Genomic DNA, 17832 nt, shown 5'->3' with positions numbered 1-17832 from the left:
TTACGATGTTTTTACAATAATGGTAGTCCTCATAAAAGTGTTTAAAGCACAATGCTTTTTTGCACCAACCACATCGTACAATTGCAATGTTTGTGCACCCTTCTATTTCACAATGTGTTGCACAAGACTTTCCAAAACTGAAATCTATAGGATTATCAAATTTATCTGGTTTTTCATTGACGTAACCGCTTTTATACCAGGAATATTTAAACAAATCTATATATCTCGGTGAAGACAGTTGGTTGTGAACCAATGATTGAAGTTTAATTATATTATTTCTCACATGTAAATTCATATCATGATCCATTAACATTACATTATCAGAAAATGTTCGGACAAAGTTTTTCCAAATACGGAATCCATAGACATCAAGTGGTTGTATTTTTCCTGTGGTTCCAGTTGGAATTTTTTTTATTTTAATAATTTTATTTTGTGGCATTGTTTCTTCTATAACTTTGTCACAATGACCACTCCAAGAATCAAGTAATAGTATTGAGTGATGGCCTACATAGGGATAAAATATTTTTTCCAACCAGATTTTGAAGTGATCTGCAATTAAACGACTTACTAATTAACTGATCAACGATATTACAATGTAAAAATTGTTATTAGTTCCCTTACTTGTTGTTAATTTTCCAGATTTGGATGCTTCCACGTACACGTTTTCTGGTCTAAATATGTTTTGTTCTACAATAGGGCCAAACTTGCCACTAGGTTCCTTTAAAACAAGAAATAGCGGTGACAACAGTTGTCCAGTAGCTGATATTAGTGGCTGTATAGTATAACTATGCGTTGTTGCTGAAATTGACTGTACCAGACATTGCACTTGCTTTTCTCCTTCTACTGCTAATGTTCTTCCAGAATGCATTTCTAGCTGAAATCCGCTCTGATCTGTATTATACAAATTTTCGAGTCCAATCCTTGGTATTCACGATTTAACGTCATCGATAAATGCTTCAGCTTTAGCCGTAAGTTCTGCACTACTTTCTAGTGTTTTTCTTGTTATGAACTTATTTATTTTCCTAGAAACTGTTCGGTGTGCTTGCTTAAATTTGAGTAACCAATGTTTAGAAGCTTTGAATCTAATATCATCAAAACCAATTTCTTTTTTAGCTTGTAAGGCCCATCGAATTATATCTTCATCATGGATAATTGAACCACTGTCGAGAGCTGCTTGAAAATTATCCAGGGTATACTGACAAATTTGTGCTACTTTTTCTCTATACGTGCCACCTTTATTAATTGAATGAGCCCAACGACGTAGCTGACTAATAGATGATACTTTTTTGAATCTGTTTTGCACTGTTTTGAGACTTAAATTTTGCTTCGTTTTGCTACTTCTCCAAAATTCTACAGCTCTTTTTTTGTATTCAAAATCTAGTTCTTCATTATCTGCTGTACATTGATTTGTTGGTGCTATATCCGGATCAGGAAAATGATGTTGCACTTCATCTTCAATTATTTCCGCATTATGGTCTTTATACTCTTCTTGAAAATCCAAAGAGTCATCAGTAATCATTTCTACATCATTGAAATCATGTGTTGCATCTATTAAAATTTCTTTTATTTTTTCGGCCATCTCTGTTTCGTGATAATTCGTGACACTATCTGGTATGTTTAACGCTTGAAAGTATGCTAATAATAAGTTTAGAACGTTTAACGGATTAATTTTCATTTTTCAATCTAAAATGAAAACAAGCGGTAAAATTTATACAAGCTGTGTTTTTGCATGTAAGGCACGACTGCTACATTTCTACCAGAATAAAACGAGTGAATGTAAATTGAATCAAATCATTAATTTATGCATTGGAGAAGAATTCTCGTTCCACTTTGTGATGTTCGGAAAACTCTATTTTTGGTTTTATTCAACTTTTATTCACTTTGAAATTGAATAATGTAATCTATATAAAATCACTAAAGAAAATTTTCTACAACTGTATGATACCACTGACAAACAAAAAGACGTACTATTCGTACTTTCCGGCATCGAACTAGAATACCCACAAAACTCACTCACTGCCTAAAAAATAACACAGGCAGCTGAGGTAAACACTCGATGAAAACAATCTAAAAAAAGAACATACTGATTCGCACATATTGTCAACAACTTTTATGAGTGAAAGACATTTATCTGTGGAATTATCATTGAATGTACGATAACATTCATTAAACTAATGAATGCATATAAAATTCCCTTTCAATAACAACGTGTTCTTTAATTGCAAATGAAGTTCGAGTATTAATATTCTTTTATGTATTTTTACCAATAACAAAAATTATCATAGCAATATAATAATAATAATAAGAAGAAGATGAATAAGCATAATTGCAATAGCAATAATAACAGTAATACTGATAATAGCAATGATAATGAAAAATAATAATAATAATTAGAATAATATTTATTATTAAATTTAGATTTTTTGATAAATTCATTAAATCGTAGCAAATAGTATTATTATGGAATTCCAGACTGTAAATATTTTACTATAGATACAATAATCATTACTTCGAGAATTCATCTAAAAAACTTTCGGCTTACGAAATAATTGTAACAATGAAAAACTCCCAAGTTTGACAACATTAAATTTTATTACAAAACGCAAAAGAGTTTGATAAACTAATTTTATTAACCTATGTTTTTTCATTTGCAAAAAAGTGTGGACTTTTTGAATTTATAAAATTATATAATTATGCAATTTATGAAATACTTTATAATTTATGAAATTACTTTTGAAATTATGCTAATTTATAAAAGCAGAAAAATAAATAATCTTTGATTGAAACATAAAACGAGACGTTATTTGTTACATACAAAATGATAGAATAAAATATCGGTAATATGTCTATACTCGTGTCTACGGTAAAGCATAGGCCTTCGGCTTGTCTGGAGGTTAGGGGTTTGGAGTCGTTTGGTTAAAAAGCACAACCATTTAGCCTATTTGTTCTTTAGGGGTTTAGGGTTTAAGGCTCTTTAGTTCACATGTACAGGCTAGAAAGATCACACATTTGTAAACAAGTTTTTTTGAAAGTTAAAATTTTTTTTCGACATTTTCGTCCACCACATTGGTTTCGCCATTTTGTATTTTTAAAATCTGATATCAGATTTGTAAAGAGCGATCTCGAAAACCCCTATATACAAACCTTCTACAAAATATTATGGATTGAAGTATACTTATAGTTATTTTGTGTTAGGGGTGGTTTACCCCCCTAAGGGGAAGTATCTATGAAAAAACCGAAAAACTTAATTTGTTTATTATAGATGTTTACAAATTTTTTAGTCGTTTAAAACTTTTTTATTATATAAAATTTTTTTTCGATATTTCCGTCCGCCATATTGGATCCGCCATTTTGAATTTTCAAAATCTGATAACAGATTTGTAATCAGCGACCTCGAAAACCTCTATATACAAACTTTCTACGAAATATTATGTATTGAATTACATATTTACAGTTATTTTGTGTTAGGGGTGGTTTACCCCCTTAGGGGTAATATTTATGAAAACACCGAAAGACGTCAACTAAATTTTGTTATTAAGGATGTTTAAACATTTTTTCCAATTTTTTTTAGTCGGTTTAAACATTTTTATTATAAAATTATGCCAAAAAATATATGTTTTCAACCCCTAAAAAATAGGGGATGCTACCCTTACTCTTCAAATCACCATGAAATACTTGCTCTTTTTGTAAGAAATAACCTCCAATTTGTTTCATTGAAAAATATTAATTTTAAGCCGAGATATTTAAAAAAAACGCTTTTTGGGGGTTAACTTTAGGGGAGGTTTTTACCCCTTAAAAGTGAAAATTAGCCGATAAAAAAAAATACGTGTCTCTTATTTTTTTATGTTCTACAACATATATGAAATTCATCAAAATCGGTGAGTTCGGGTTGGGTACCTTTCCTTGTGAGAGAGACACCCGATAATGAAGACTGCCTAATCAATCTAAAATTACACTTTTTATATTCGCATGTTGATGAGTTTCCAGAAAACCTAGGTGATTACAGCGAAGAGCAGGGAGAGAGATTTCACCAAGATATCAAGGAAATGGAGCGTAGGTACCAAGGAAGATGGGACGTAAATATGTTAGCAGATTACTGTTGGTCGTTAAAAAGAGATCTACCATCAACATCGGAGAAGCGGAAGCGTAATCCACTTCGTAGATCATTTGCCGATAAAATAGTTCGTTACCATAAAAAAGAGTAATGGGCTTAATATTTTTACGGGTATTTTATTGAATTGCATATACTTCTAACAAATTTAAAGTAAATGAAGGAGCAGCAAACTATGATATAGTTTTAAAGGATACAATTGTACTAGCATATATATTGTTTTTTGCTTTATGGTTTACATTACCTTTTGCATTGTTTCAGTTTATAACTATTTTTTTTACTCTCTTTACGTCCATGACCTTGAACTAACCTTGAACTGACCATAAATATAACCTTATGGGACTATAATGACCCTGGATTCGGATTCAGCGACCCCAAAAACCCCTAAATGTCATGGTTTGATTTTACTTTTTATGAATCTTTATGATTTGACCTTCAACTGACCTTGACCATGACCTGATAGGATTGTAATAAGCCCGAATTCGGATTCAGCGCCCGAAAAAATCCCATGATACCATGGTTTTAGTGTATTTTTCATGTCTTTCGATAATTTGACCTTCAACTGACCTTGAGAAAGTTCTGATGGGGTTAAACTGACCCCGGATTCGCATTCAGCGACCCCAAAAACCCCAAGATACCATGGTTTAGTCTTTTCTTAATGTATTTTGATAATTTGACCCCTATTTGACCTTGACTTAAGATCTGATGGGGTTAAAATGACCCTGGATTCGGATTCAGCGATCCCAAAAACATATAAGTACCGTGGTCAAGTTTTTGGGACTTACAATTGTCTTTTATTGTGGGGCTGTGTAATCAGTATGAAGGATCAGCAGGCCTCAATACCATGGCATTACAATATCAATTAACTGGAGGTTACAAGAAATTTGGAAAATAATAAATGTAAAAAGTTGATTAGTCATGAATAATCCTTTAGAATCATTCCCATTAAAAACTGTACTCATATAATCAAACGCTACATTTAAAAATACTAAAGTACTGTCTATTTTTAAGTTATACGAGTTGTTTAAGTAGGTCTTTAACAACTAGTTTATTATTATATTATTACTTAACAATAAAATAATTAAAACCTAAGTGCTCACGTACAAGTTTGGAAATCTGCATTTAGGAATTTGATCTCCGGCAAAACCTGCTTTTATTACTCCAGATCCCTGAAAAAATTTTTAAAAAGCATTAAATATTATAACGAATGATATTATCTTAAAAATTAAACTTAGAAGAAGTCCCTAGCTAATACGGTAATAAGTTTTGCTTCCTCCTAGAGGAAGCTTTGTAATAGTAAAATTTTGAGTGTGTGTATGTGTGTGAGTGTATATGTGAGTGTGTGTGTATATGTATGTATACCGTAATATTTCTGGAACTACTCCGTAAATATCAATAAAATTTTCATGCATATCTATTTTTGGATCCTGAATTCGGGAAAAACAGTTATTTTTTATTTTCTCAACTATTTTTTATGGCCATTTTTTGATTTTTGAAAAACATTATTTTGCGTTTTTTTCAATCATCCTATTGTTACAGCTATAATGCATTTGAAAGAGAATTAAATAATCTACTTTTTTTATTTGGTCCTCAGGATCGACCGCTTTGTTCGGCAGATAAAATGAAACAGGTGATTTGTTTTTAAATTTATATCTCTGATACTAAACATCATAACCTCACGAAAAAAAATGATGTCGGTGGATCATGTGTCAAACTATATCCCAGTAAAATTTTAAGTGATTTGAAAACTTATTTTTACAGTAATAAATCGAAAACTGAAAAAAAGGAGTTATTTTTGTGCCTCGATTACGGACGTAAAAAGGCCTTATTGCACTTGAGGTTTTGGGAAAAAGAAGATATTTTATGTGTTTTGGCTAAGTTCATTGTGCAGCTTTCAAACCCCTATGGTTCTTTAGATATCAAGGTTTTAATTTTTTATTGAAAATTTTTTGATTCCTTATATTGATTCTCTAAAACAATGTAGTCAAATGCTTCAAAATTTCATTTGGCGATTTAATAAAGAAAGCTATCTGCTGCTAAAATTTTAAACGATTTCTTCAAGCGGTTCTCAAGTGAAGAGCTAAAATGTAAAAACCGATTTTTCTCAAAACTTTTGCTTCCTCTTATAGGGGTGTCGTTGCACGTCGTTAAAGTACCTCCCTATGCATTCATGTCATACTGATATATATATATATATATATATATATATATATATATATATATATATATATATGTGTATGAGGGATCTGCAAACTTTTGGACAATGAAACATCCAAAACTTATATATTGAATTATGTATCAAAAACCGCCTCATGCATTAGCAGGCAAATTATACTGTATTTTAAAACAATATTAACGAAAAAACTACGTGCTAATGACTTGGCAGCGGTTTTTTAGTTTACTATTCAATTGAAGCAGTCTTTTTTAATTAAATTAATTGCATTAATTATTCGAGCATACGTATTATTTGACTGCAGGCATTAAAAATAGATAGGAGCATAGATTTTTTTAACAGATACTGTATGCATCTGTAAATTTGCTCGCTTTTCAATACCAGCAGTCATATAATAACCAAGTTTAATATAGCAAACAAATTATTTAATTAACCATGCTGAAACTCTAATTCATATATAAGAGTTCGATTAAGGGGGCAAAATAATTTTAAATCCTGAAAAAAAGAAGTATGAGTAAAAATGACATTCAGGATGGCATGGAAGAAGTGGCGTTAAGTGTAAGCTATAAACATATGGGTCTTTTGATAGATTGTACTCATAACGTGTTCGTAGTCCAGTGGTCTACAGCATCACCTATAAACCTGACGGTTCTGGGTTCGAGTCCAACCAAGGAATCTTTTTTTACTTCGAATCACAATCATATTCGAGCCTAGGAAATAATGTTTATTTTTTTGTAAATTAGGTATTAATTGAATGTTATATCATGAAATGATCTTAATTTTTACCCCCTCTTAAAGAAAGCTTTGTAATAGTAAAATTTTCTACTTGATTTGACTCGGTTAACAAAATAAATAGCGAAACCTTAAAGGTTATTAGTAATCATATTGTGGTTTCTCTAACGCATATCTTTAACTTGTGTATTGAAAAAGCAAGTTGGCCAAACGCATTAGAAAAGGCTCAAATCGTCCCGGTATATAAAGCAGGTGAGAAACATAACATCAAAAATTACAGGCCGTCCTCACTCATCAAATACTGCAAAGATCTTTGAAAGAATCATCTACAACAGATTATATGAATTTGTTAATAAATATAATATTATATCAAAACATCAGTTTGGATTCAGGAAGAATGTTGGTACTAAGGATGCGTTAAACTATATTACTGAAGTTTTTTATAATAATGTCGATAAGAATATACCATCAATTGTTACTATTCTTGATTTGGCTAAGGCTTTTGATACTGTCGATCACGAATTATTACTTAAAAAGCTTTATCGTATAGGAATAAGGAGACAGGCTCTGGATTTATTTGCAAGTTACCTCGACATAAGATATCAAACAGTTAAAATTGAATATAGCGAAAGTGATAATTTGTTGATAAATACTGGTGTCCCTCAGGGTACTATCCTGGGTACACTGCTTTTTATACTGTATATAATCGACGTTTTGAAAGAGATCCCTTTGAACTCCGTCCTGTCTTACGAGGATGATACCGCTATTATAGCCACGGGCGTTACTTGGTCTAAAGCGCAAAATAATATGAATAGATACTTGTCAGTGATTGATAGCTGGCAGTGAATAAATTATCATTTAATGTGGATAAGACTGTATGCATAACCTTGGGTAGTTATTGCAATAGTGTACCGACCCAAATTGAAATTAAAATTTAAGAAAGATTAATATCTAGAGTAGAGCATTACAAATGTTTAGGAATTGTCATGGATTAAAACTTAAGGTGGGACAAACATATACGACACATAATAAAAAAACGAAGTACCTGGTATATATTTTTTATAAGCTTGCTAACATTATGTCATCAGAAACAAGAATGATATACAATGCTTTTTTCATTGTATTATCAGCTATGGAATCTTAGCATGGGGTGGTGCGTATAAGAGCAATCGAGATCTAGTGCAAAATATTTAAAAGAAAATATTAAAGATAATTAATAAGAATAATTAATAAGTTTGATAATGGGATGAACCTTGCAGTAGAAGTTACATGATTTTAAACAAAATAAGTTGTATTGCTGTATGCAATTCATGGGCTATAGGGTTATGTGCACAAGTTCTTTTCTGTACGCTTATAGCATGCTATGTACTGAACATGCATGTACTACAAAGAACTTGTGCACATAGCCCTATAGCTTATGAATAACATACAGCAATGCAACTTATTTTGTTTAAAATCATGTAAATTCTACTGTAAAGTCCATCCCATTACTAAACTTGGCATTCTAGAAGTTATTGTCATATGAAACACTTTTTGTTTTTTATTTATTTATTTAAGGTCGCATCCCCCTTGTTGGGTATTAGCGACTTATACAGTATGTTACATTATTTACATAATATTATACATAAGATTTTACAAAAGATTATGTAATATTACAATTGTTTACATATTGCGCTTTTACTATGATACATTATTTACAGTGGGAGGAAAAGAGTTAAATGTGGTTTATTTACTTTATTTCTTGTATAAATTTTATTACATTATTGTTTAAAAGTTCTTGTGGATTATTTTTCAGATTGCATTTTTTCCTTGCTTTGGTATATCTAGGACATTCTAAGAGTATGTGCTTGACGTTTATTGTTTTATTGCATTCTTTGCAGTGCTTTGGTGGTTTCTTTTGGAGAAGGTGTTCGTGGGTCAGTTTCGTATGACCAATACGTAGTCTGGTTAGTACTATTTGTTCCCTTCTGTTGAACGTAGTTTTGTATGAAGAGGTGTAGTCGAACGTATTTGGTCTGATTATTTTCAGGCTGTGGTTGCCTGGGCATTTCTACTCTCCTACCGTGACAAAACTATTTCAAAATGTAAATACTACAAACGCACAAATCTGCTAATCGATTTTAACTCAACTACAGAAACCAAATAACAAAATAAAACTCTGTCAGATCTGTGCCAAAGCACATTACAAATCAAACCAAGGAAAGCGCGGAATTAGCGTCTCAACTACAAGCTTTTAACCACATAATAATCCATAAACAAGAAATCAAAGATATTGTTGATAGGATAATTATAAAAAAAATGGAATTAAATATGGGAAATACTTTTACCATTAGAAACCCAAAATTGCCTCCGCCAAAGCTGAGCAATCGGTCCGTATAGCTTACTCTAAAAAAAATTAACTTTTAAAAAAGTAAAAGGCGAGTTTGATATATTCCGCAACAAAATTACAGATAGAAAAGAACTGAGATCAATCAAACAAAGTCAAGTTTATTATATTTAATCATAATCAAGCGAGGAACAACTCTCAAGATAATTACTACGTAACTTGCCATGCCCGTTTCATTGTACTTATGGTGTTTGTATGATCTAATACATAAAAAGAAAATTTTAGTTGTTCACCAATAAACAAAAAACTTGAAACGGGCATGGCAAGTTACCCTAGTGGGAAAAAAAGGAATAAAGTGTAATAAACTGTAATAAAACGTAAAAAAATGTTAAGAAATGTAAGAAACTGTACTTTTTTGTTGGATTTCGGACCTTTTTTATTATACGTTTTTGTACACTTTTTTACATTTTCAGATTTGTTACCTTTTTTTTACAATATATTACATATGTTATTTTACCGCCTAATATAGTCAATATATTTTTTTAATTATTAATTTTATAATAAAATGTAACAATGCTTACGAAATTGTAAGAAAAAGTAAGAGAATGTAAGTAGAAGTAAGAAAATAAAAAAGTCGCCATTTTCTTATATAATATTACGCTTCAGAAATTTAATTCTTTAAAAGTGTATTTGCACTTTTCACTAGAAAAGCATCGTGTATTAGCTCTTTGCTGAGAATTAGAAGCCACGATTTTAATTCTGATGCCAGTCTTGCAGTTCCTTTAGTAATACCGCTTCTTGACAGTCTGTGAATATCATGAAATGGTGCAATATTTAAAAATCTCTTTTCAAAAAATTCAATTTGTTGTTTACTTGGCTTATATTCTGATGCACTTGATTTCCATGTATTCCATAGTTGGTGAGTAACGCCAAGAAGCATGCTGTGCATGTATTCGTACGAAAATGACCAAACCATATAAAAATGATCTACTTTTATTAGGCAACAAGGACCTTTTACACCGTTTGTAATTTTTATAGTTTTAATACTTACTTTTACATCTTCTAAATGTTTTTCATTTGTTCTGTTATTAGCGTTTTGCTCTACAATGTTTCGAATTCCACAAACAAGTGCAATATAAAATCCAAGTTGGTAGCACCAGATACAGCCCAAATATCCATTGAATTGAATTCTATTCTGAACTATAGGACGACACACAGAATCTACAATGCAACTTAAAACACAAAATTTAAATAAAATTTTATTATCATATATTTTAAACCATTACTTCTGAAATATTCAAATCTATCAATTTATTGGATGGTTCTTTTTATACTACTAAAATTCCCCCTAACAAGACATAACAAAATCTTAATTTTTGAAAATGATCATTTAAAATTACTTGCGAAGACCAGAAAGCACGCTTTCCGCTTTCGTAAGTGGAGCGCCAGTTGTGTTAGAATTGAGTTTCAGGATATAATTTGATTCGTCATTATTGTTTTATTGCACAATTTTTACGTGAATTAAACTGTTGTGCACGTCTTTGATTATATTATCTGGTGTTTTATTTTTTCGTGAACCAACATTTTTAAAATGTCATCAAAAATCAATTCATTTGATAATAATTCTTCTATTCGGTGTCTCAAACTTACCAATATAAAATAATTTAGAGGAACAGCTTCTAAAACATTTCTATGTTCGCACTTTTAGCACACAAAATTTCGACTCATAACTGTTTCTGTTGCACTTATGGAGTATACTATTGACTCGGAACATTCTTTATAATAATAATGATACTTTAAATATTCTTGTTGCGAGGAAAAACATTTTGATATTATGTGTTAAGAAAGATTAAGACCTTTAAAGTATTTACCAGCACACAGATTGAACATTTTAATAAATTCCAAATGCGCTTTCAATTGCTATTACGCACTTTCAGATTTGCGGATGGAAACATTAATCGATTGAGAAATATATTATGTTATTACTTTCATATAATCTGTATTACTTTGAATACTATCATCATCATCATTCGTTAAGCGTTCATTTCCATTATCACTTTTCGGCCAAGCTGTAGAGATTGAAAACTGCGTTATCGTAACAAAAAGACTAGCAGGAAACCGATTGTACGATTATATAAAAGATGATGAGTAGATTAACAGATATGTGTTTTTCACTAGCATTTCCGCTTCATATGCTAGTTATTAATGATTTATTGCAAAAAACGCGATTTTTGTCTTTTTTGCTTTTAACTTTTAAACTAATAAAGCAATCGGAATGTCCCAACAAGATAATTTGTAGAGAATAAAAATGCCTACAAAATGAGATGTCGAACGTCTCAATCAGATAATAAGGTCCGGAGGAAATTCGGAAAAACCGGAACATTAGGCGCTTTATAGCTCCGTCCATTTTTTAGCTTAAGCTCTCAAATTTTGGGAAAACTTAGATATTATCGAGTTCTTTATGTGTGCGAAGGGCGAGTGCTGTCGGATAATTATTTTTCTCAAAATCGCGATTCAAATTTCGCAGTGCGTTTTTTTCCAGAAGGCCTGTATGAGTTACCGCAAGTCTGATTATAATTTAAAAAAAAAAGTTTTGAAAAGTTTACATCGTGCATTACATGCGAAAAACTCTCGTAAAGTTCGTGCAATTCGGCTGAGCGCTAGCTTGCAGTCGAGTGGTGGGGGATGGAGCCACGGCGGAGGAGAAGCGCATAGATGCGCGCGGCGCAGACGTTATTTATATTTGTACCAACATTTCTCAGCATCTAGTGCAGCAATTTGACCAGAGGAAGTCGATTCTTTGGTGCGTTTTTAAAATATAATAATAATTAGGAAAGGTACAGTGGGATGTTTCTGCGTAAAAAAATAATTTATATTTACGCTTTATCTTGTTTACAGGCGATACAGAACCCGTTTCATCATCGCTAACATCAGCATTGAAATTTATTGCTGGCATATTCATAAATCATTGAAAACTTCTAAGACCGCTACTCTTGATAAGACCCATTTACTTATAACATTTTTGGTCAATCCGCGACCATGAGTTTATAACGTGGTGGCATTGCTACGCGAAATGAGTTTTTCCTTTCGGTCTCACTAAGCACGGAGACCGTGTTCGACGGAGTCGCCAGCGATCAGCTCCCATTGATGACTGGCTGCGCAACACTAACTCTAACTGTCAGATTTATTATTTCCGCGGAGAAGTTCCGCGATCGTCACGCGCGTGGGAGCGCACGTTGGACCGAGTGAGGATGGGAGGAAACTCGCAAAGACAACTCTCTGTTTCTTTGTCAAAAATCTCACAGTGCCGCTGCACTTGAACGTTGGCTGACGCAACTCTCTCTCGCGCACGCTCTCTGTCACGCTCGCTCTCTCTTTCTCTCACGCACACAGTCACACACAGCTTAAACTATACCTCAACGGGACTGGGACGGACCCTGCTTCCCGTTCCTCGAACACGCCGCGAAGAAGGCCGCCTGGGATCCGATGCGGAGGGCGCTTGGGTCCGGGTCAGCGGGTCTTCCGTCGTGGCTCTCTCCTTCTACTTCCCACTTCTTCTTCTCGATGGCTCGTCCGGGCGTCGGCGTCTCGGCCAACGGGGACGACTCTCGCTGTCTGGGTTGAGGTGGCGGCGTGGCTCCTGCCGACGCACTATGGGCGATTTCAGGAAAAGTATTGTCAAAATCAAATTGCGCCTCTCAGGAAAGTGCGAGGGACCTAATTTTTTTTTAAATGAAGGTTGTACTTCTCAGATATAGGGAAAAATATCAAAATATTGTTTTCTTATGATGTTGAGCCGGAGCACCTATGAAAAGTAAGAAATTTTAAGAAAACGATATTTTAGCTACTTGTTAACGCATTAACAAGATTTGATCAACAATTTGATTTCATGCATTAATATGCCATAAAAATGCATTTTAAAATAATTGGGAATTTTTGAGACAATCATATACTATTTTTTTAATTAATGAATGATTTTTTTTACCTACATAACCTAAAAATTCATCTATTTCGACCTATTGTACTAAGAAACGTGAATCCGGGACTTAAAATTATCATAAATCACGGACCTCTAATTTGAGTAGCATCGAATATTATATTCTAATAATACGGCACTATATAAACAAGAAAATATGTAATTTTAAAGTATTCTAACCTACAGGAATTTTAAATCTGAGAAGTTTCATTCTGTAGCATGAAAGATTTCAAAGTTATCACACATAAAATTGTTGATAAAATAAAATATTAATATTCCCACCACATATACATAAATTGTTATATATATATATATATATATATATATATATATATATATATATATATATATATATATATATATATATATATATATATATATATATATATATATATATATATATATATATATATATATATATATATATATATATATATATATATATATATATATATATATATATATAATTATGTAACCTAGACTATTACATTATATATTAACGCTATAGTATTTACACGTTATATAGTAACAATTAGCAACCAAATAATAACTATGTGATATAAGTACCACTTACCATTACTTTATATGGATAATATCAGATAATAGGAAATATTAGGATATAACAAAAAATACTAATTGTCAAAATTATATAAATTTTTCTGTCATTATTTGCAATTATTTGTTTTTTTTTTATATTTTCTAAAAGAATTTTGTTTTTGTTTAATTTCTTAATTATTATTGATTATCATTCATTTATATTTAATTTTTATTTGGAAATGGATATAGTGATTTGATCTTATTTGTTATTATTTTTAATTATTTGTCATTATTTTTTCAAATGTTATCGTAGTGTACAGAGTATACGGAGTTCATGCTCAATTTTCTAAAATGATTTTTCTCTTTGTAATATTTAATATTGCCATGTTTTGATCATTTCAATATAATGAATGTACATAAAAATATATTATATAATATTTATATTATTTTTATATGCATTCATAATAATTTCATATTTATCGAAAGTGGACATTATTTAAATATTACAAAAAGAAAAATCATTTTAAAAAATTGCGCATAAAATCTATATACTCTATACACTACTTTATCAGAAGACGTTGTTTCCCATAACTAATTAAAGAATATATATTTATGTAAATCCTAGTTTTGAAAAGCAAGCAAATGTTATTTTTCACAAGGTGTTGTTTCTTACAAAGTATTATTGTTTACAAATTGTAATTTTTATAAAGTGTTATTTTTAAAAAGCAAGTGTTATTTCAGTTACGAAATTGTTCAGACGGTAAGTTTTAAAATATTGAAAAATTAGAATCTGTCGCCAAAGATAATAAAAGAAAATGATTCTGTGTCTTAAAAAATTAAATTTGCTAATATCTAAAAACTACAAAAAATTGATTAAAGCCGTTTTGCCGTAAATCCACAGAATTAGGCTAAGTTTTTGATAAAACTCATTATTGTGGCATTTTTTCGATAAATTTCTGTGGCATACGATAAATACTTACTTAAAATAATTAAATAAAATAAGATCACAGTTTCATTACAGCATAAATTCCGACAAATTAATGCACATCTTTCCAAAAATATATTATGTTGTTTTTTTTTTTCATTAAAATTAGGTGCAAAAATTATGAGAATAAATCGTGAGTGATATCATATAATTACTTTTACACAAAATAAAGACAAAAACGAAGAAATGCCAAAATTTCTATTTTAAATAAGATATGCAAATTTAAAAATTCAGTTTAAAAAATTTTCCTTGCAGGAGGCTAGGATCAATTTTTTTTCGGCATACCCCTGTATATGTTAAATTTATTGAAGATCATACACGCTATTCACAAAATCATATATCGTTATAATTCATAACATGGGCGGACGAAAAAGAAAAAATAAGCATAATAGAGGACGACCAAGAAAAGTCAGAAGAGGTTCCAATGGTGGAAGATATACCATAATATCAGATTACTCTATATCTACTAAATATAGACGAGCAAGAGAGGTATGTGGCTTCGCCCAAAATGATGTTGAAATTTTAGAAATGGCGTTAAGTCTTGCAAAGAAATTTACCGCAGATGATACTGATTTATCCAATGGAACGCAAAATGAGAATAATCAACAGAGTTTCAGCTGCAGCATTTTATTTAGGGCAAAACTTGAATAAAAATTCTTACATAAGTTTATCTAAAGATTGTAAAATGAGAAATGCTCCCATTTATCCCTGCTATTCAGGAATTTCCAAAGCTTTGTCCGAATGTTTAGCAAATGGTTACGATATTTCTGAGATACAGATTGTGGTATCCATGCAGGAGATGTTAAATAAAACTAGTGAGCGACTTTGCAATGCAGTTGCTTTGGATTGGAGTGTCAACGACTTGATTGATTTAACGCTTTCTGTAACTGTAGGGTTCGATATTTCTGCAGGCCATAAAAATGTACATAAAAAATGTAAGGATGCTGTAAATGAAAGCGAAGCTTCCGAGCAGTCCCTCTTCGTTACAAGCTTCATTATCATTAATATAAGCTCTAATAAGTCTGATGGAAAATCATGGATCAATCCAATTCCTCGAAGTGTAAGGCTTTGTCGACCATTAAGGATTGCATTCGAAAAAGAAACAGATGATTCGACCATACGTGAATACAATCGAGTAGAGAATGAAATAAAGAATCTCTTTTATCGAGTTCTTATAAATTTAGTCTGTCCAATGGAAAAAACATTTGCGTTTTTTATGAAGTTACACAAATTCTTTTTGATGGCAAATGTTTAAATGTAATAGTGGGAAATAGAGCAACCAGTAGATGTCCAATTTGTAAGATAACGTCTCATCAGTTTGAAGAATTTGGCAATAATTTCACTCATGTTGCTGAGTCACTGAAGTATGGTTTGGGATTATTGCACGCGTAAATTAATACATTTGAGCATCTCCTAAATATTTCTTATAGAATGCCATTCAAAACGTGGGATATTCGAGAACCGCTAAAAAGTGCGTCTATAATAATTATGTGCAGGGTGTTTTATTTAAAGCCTTAAGCAACTACCTCATTAATCAATAAATGCTATTAATGTTTTTTATTAATTTATACATTTATACATTCATTCGATTTTCAGAGCGACATCAAATTCGAAAAAGAGATGTGCAGAAAAAAGTTTTCATTGATTTCGGAGTTAGAGTGGACCAAGTATTACAAGGCCATGGAACAACAAATACTGGAAATATAGCTCGTAGATGTTTTGAAGATCCGAAAAAATTTGCAAGGTCATTGGAAATTAATGAAGATTTGGTTAAAAATATTGTAACTATATTAACTTTATTTAAATGCAAAAAGGAGCTTAAATTAGACGAGTTAGAAAGGTTCTGTATAAAAACTGTACTACAATACGTATCCATAGTGTCGAATGAATCCAACGATTCATAAAATTTTAATGCATGGGTGTCAAATTGCCAGGCAATTTCCTATGCCTTTAGCATACTATGCCGAAGATGCTAATGAGTCTTGGCATAAGTTTTATCGCAAAAATATGACAGAACACTCCAGACAGACAAGTAGATTAGCACGAATTACGGATGTATTTAACAGAGCAGTGCATATGAGTGACCCAAAACTATCTTTGATGTTCATAGGCAATCGAATAAAATTAGCTAAGAAGCACATATTCTTTCAAAATGCACAGGCATTGAACTATATAAAAGAAACGTAAGTTTATTTACGAATTTAATTTTGTCATGAGCTCAGAATTATGATTTCATCCTCAATCTATTTTATAGGCATATTATGAACGAAGAATAGTGGGAAGAAGAAAACCAGAACACAAGTGATGATGAAAGTAATATAACTTATGATATTTCTGATGAAGAATTTATAATGTAATTATTATGAAATAATAGAAGGTTATCATATTAATTGGAAATGGAGTACTTATATCACATAGTTATTATTTGGTTGCTAATTGTTACTATATAACGTGTAAATACTATAGCGTTAACATATAATGTAATAGTTTAGGTTACATAATTATATATATATATATATATATATATATATATATATATATATATATATATATAACAATTTATGTACGTTATACATATGTGGTGAGAATATTAATATTTTATTTTATCAACAATTTTATGTGTGATAACTTTGAAATCTTTCATGCTACAGAATGAAACTTCTCAGATTTAAAATTCCTGTAGGTTAGAATACTTTAAAATAACAAAGTCCCGGATTCACGTTTCTTAGTACAATAGGTCGAAATAGATGAATTTTTAGGTTATGTAGGTAAAAAAATCATTCATTAATTAAAAAAATAGTATATGATTGTCTCAAAAATTCCCAATTATTTTAAAATGCATTTTTATGGCATATTAATGCATTAACAAGTAGCTAAAATATCGTTTTCTTAAAATTTCGTACTTTTCATAGGAGCCCCGGCTCGACATCATAAGAAAACAATATTTTGATATTTTTCCCTATATCTAAGAAGTACAACCTCCATTAAAAAA

At 31.0% G+C, this 17832-nt stretch overlaps 1 protein-coding gene across 11 annotated transcripts in view; it reads right to left on the bottom strand.

Moving 5' to 3' along the window:
* Window positions 1-17832, bottom strand: part of LOC100114531 (actin-related protein 1) — a 256774-nt gene that overhangs the window by 165950 nt on the left and 72992 nt on the right. For 9 of the 11 annotated variants that reach the window (XR_004345109.1, XR_004345108.1, XM_032601236.1 and 6 more), the window contains one exon: window positions 5216-5280. The exons of 1 other annotated variant lie outside the window; for it this stretch is intronic. Coding sequence is in view for 4 of the 10 variants with exons in the window: in XM_032601236.1 (XP_032457127.1) it covers window positions 5216-5280 (65 nt within the window). In the remaining 6 variants the exon portion in view is untranslated. Of the gene's footprint in view, window positions 1-5215; window positions 5281-10992; window positions 12102-17832 lie in introns of those variants that run through there. One more of the 11 variants, XM_032601237.1, reaches the window with a different exon arrangement.

Source organism: Nasonia vitripennis, assembly GCF_009193385.2.
Source record: "Nasonia vitripennis strain AsymCx chromosome 1 unlocalized genomic scaffold, Nvit_psr_1.1 chr1_random0003, whole genome shotgun sequence".
Classification (NCBI taxonomy): Eukaryota; Metazoa; Arthropoda; class Insecta; order Hymenoptera; family Pteromalidae; genus Nasonia; species Nasonia vitripennis.
This window is presented reverse-complemented; position numbering and strand designations above follow the sequence as displayed.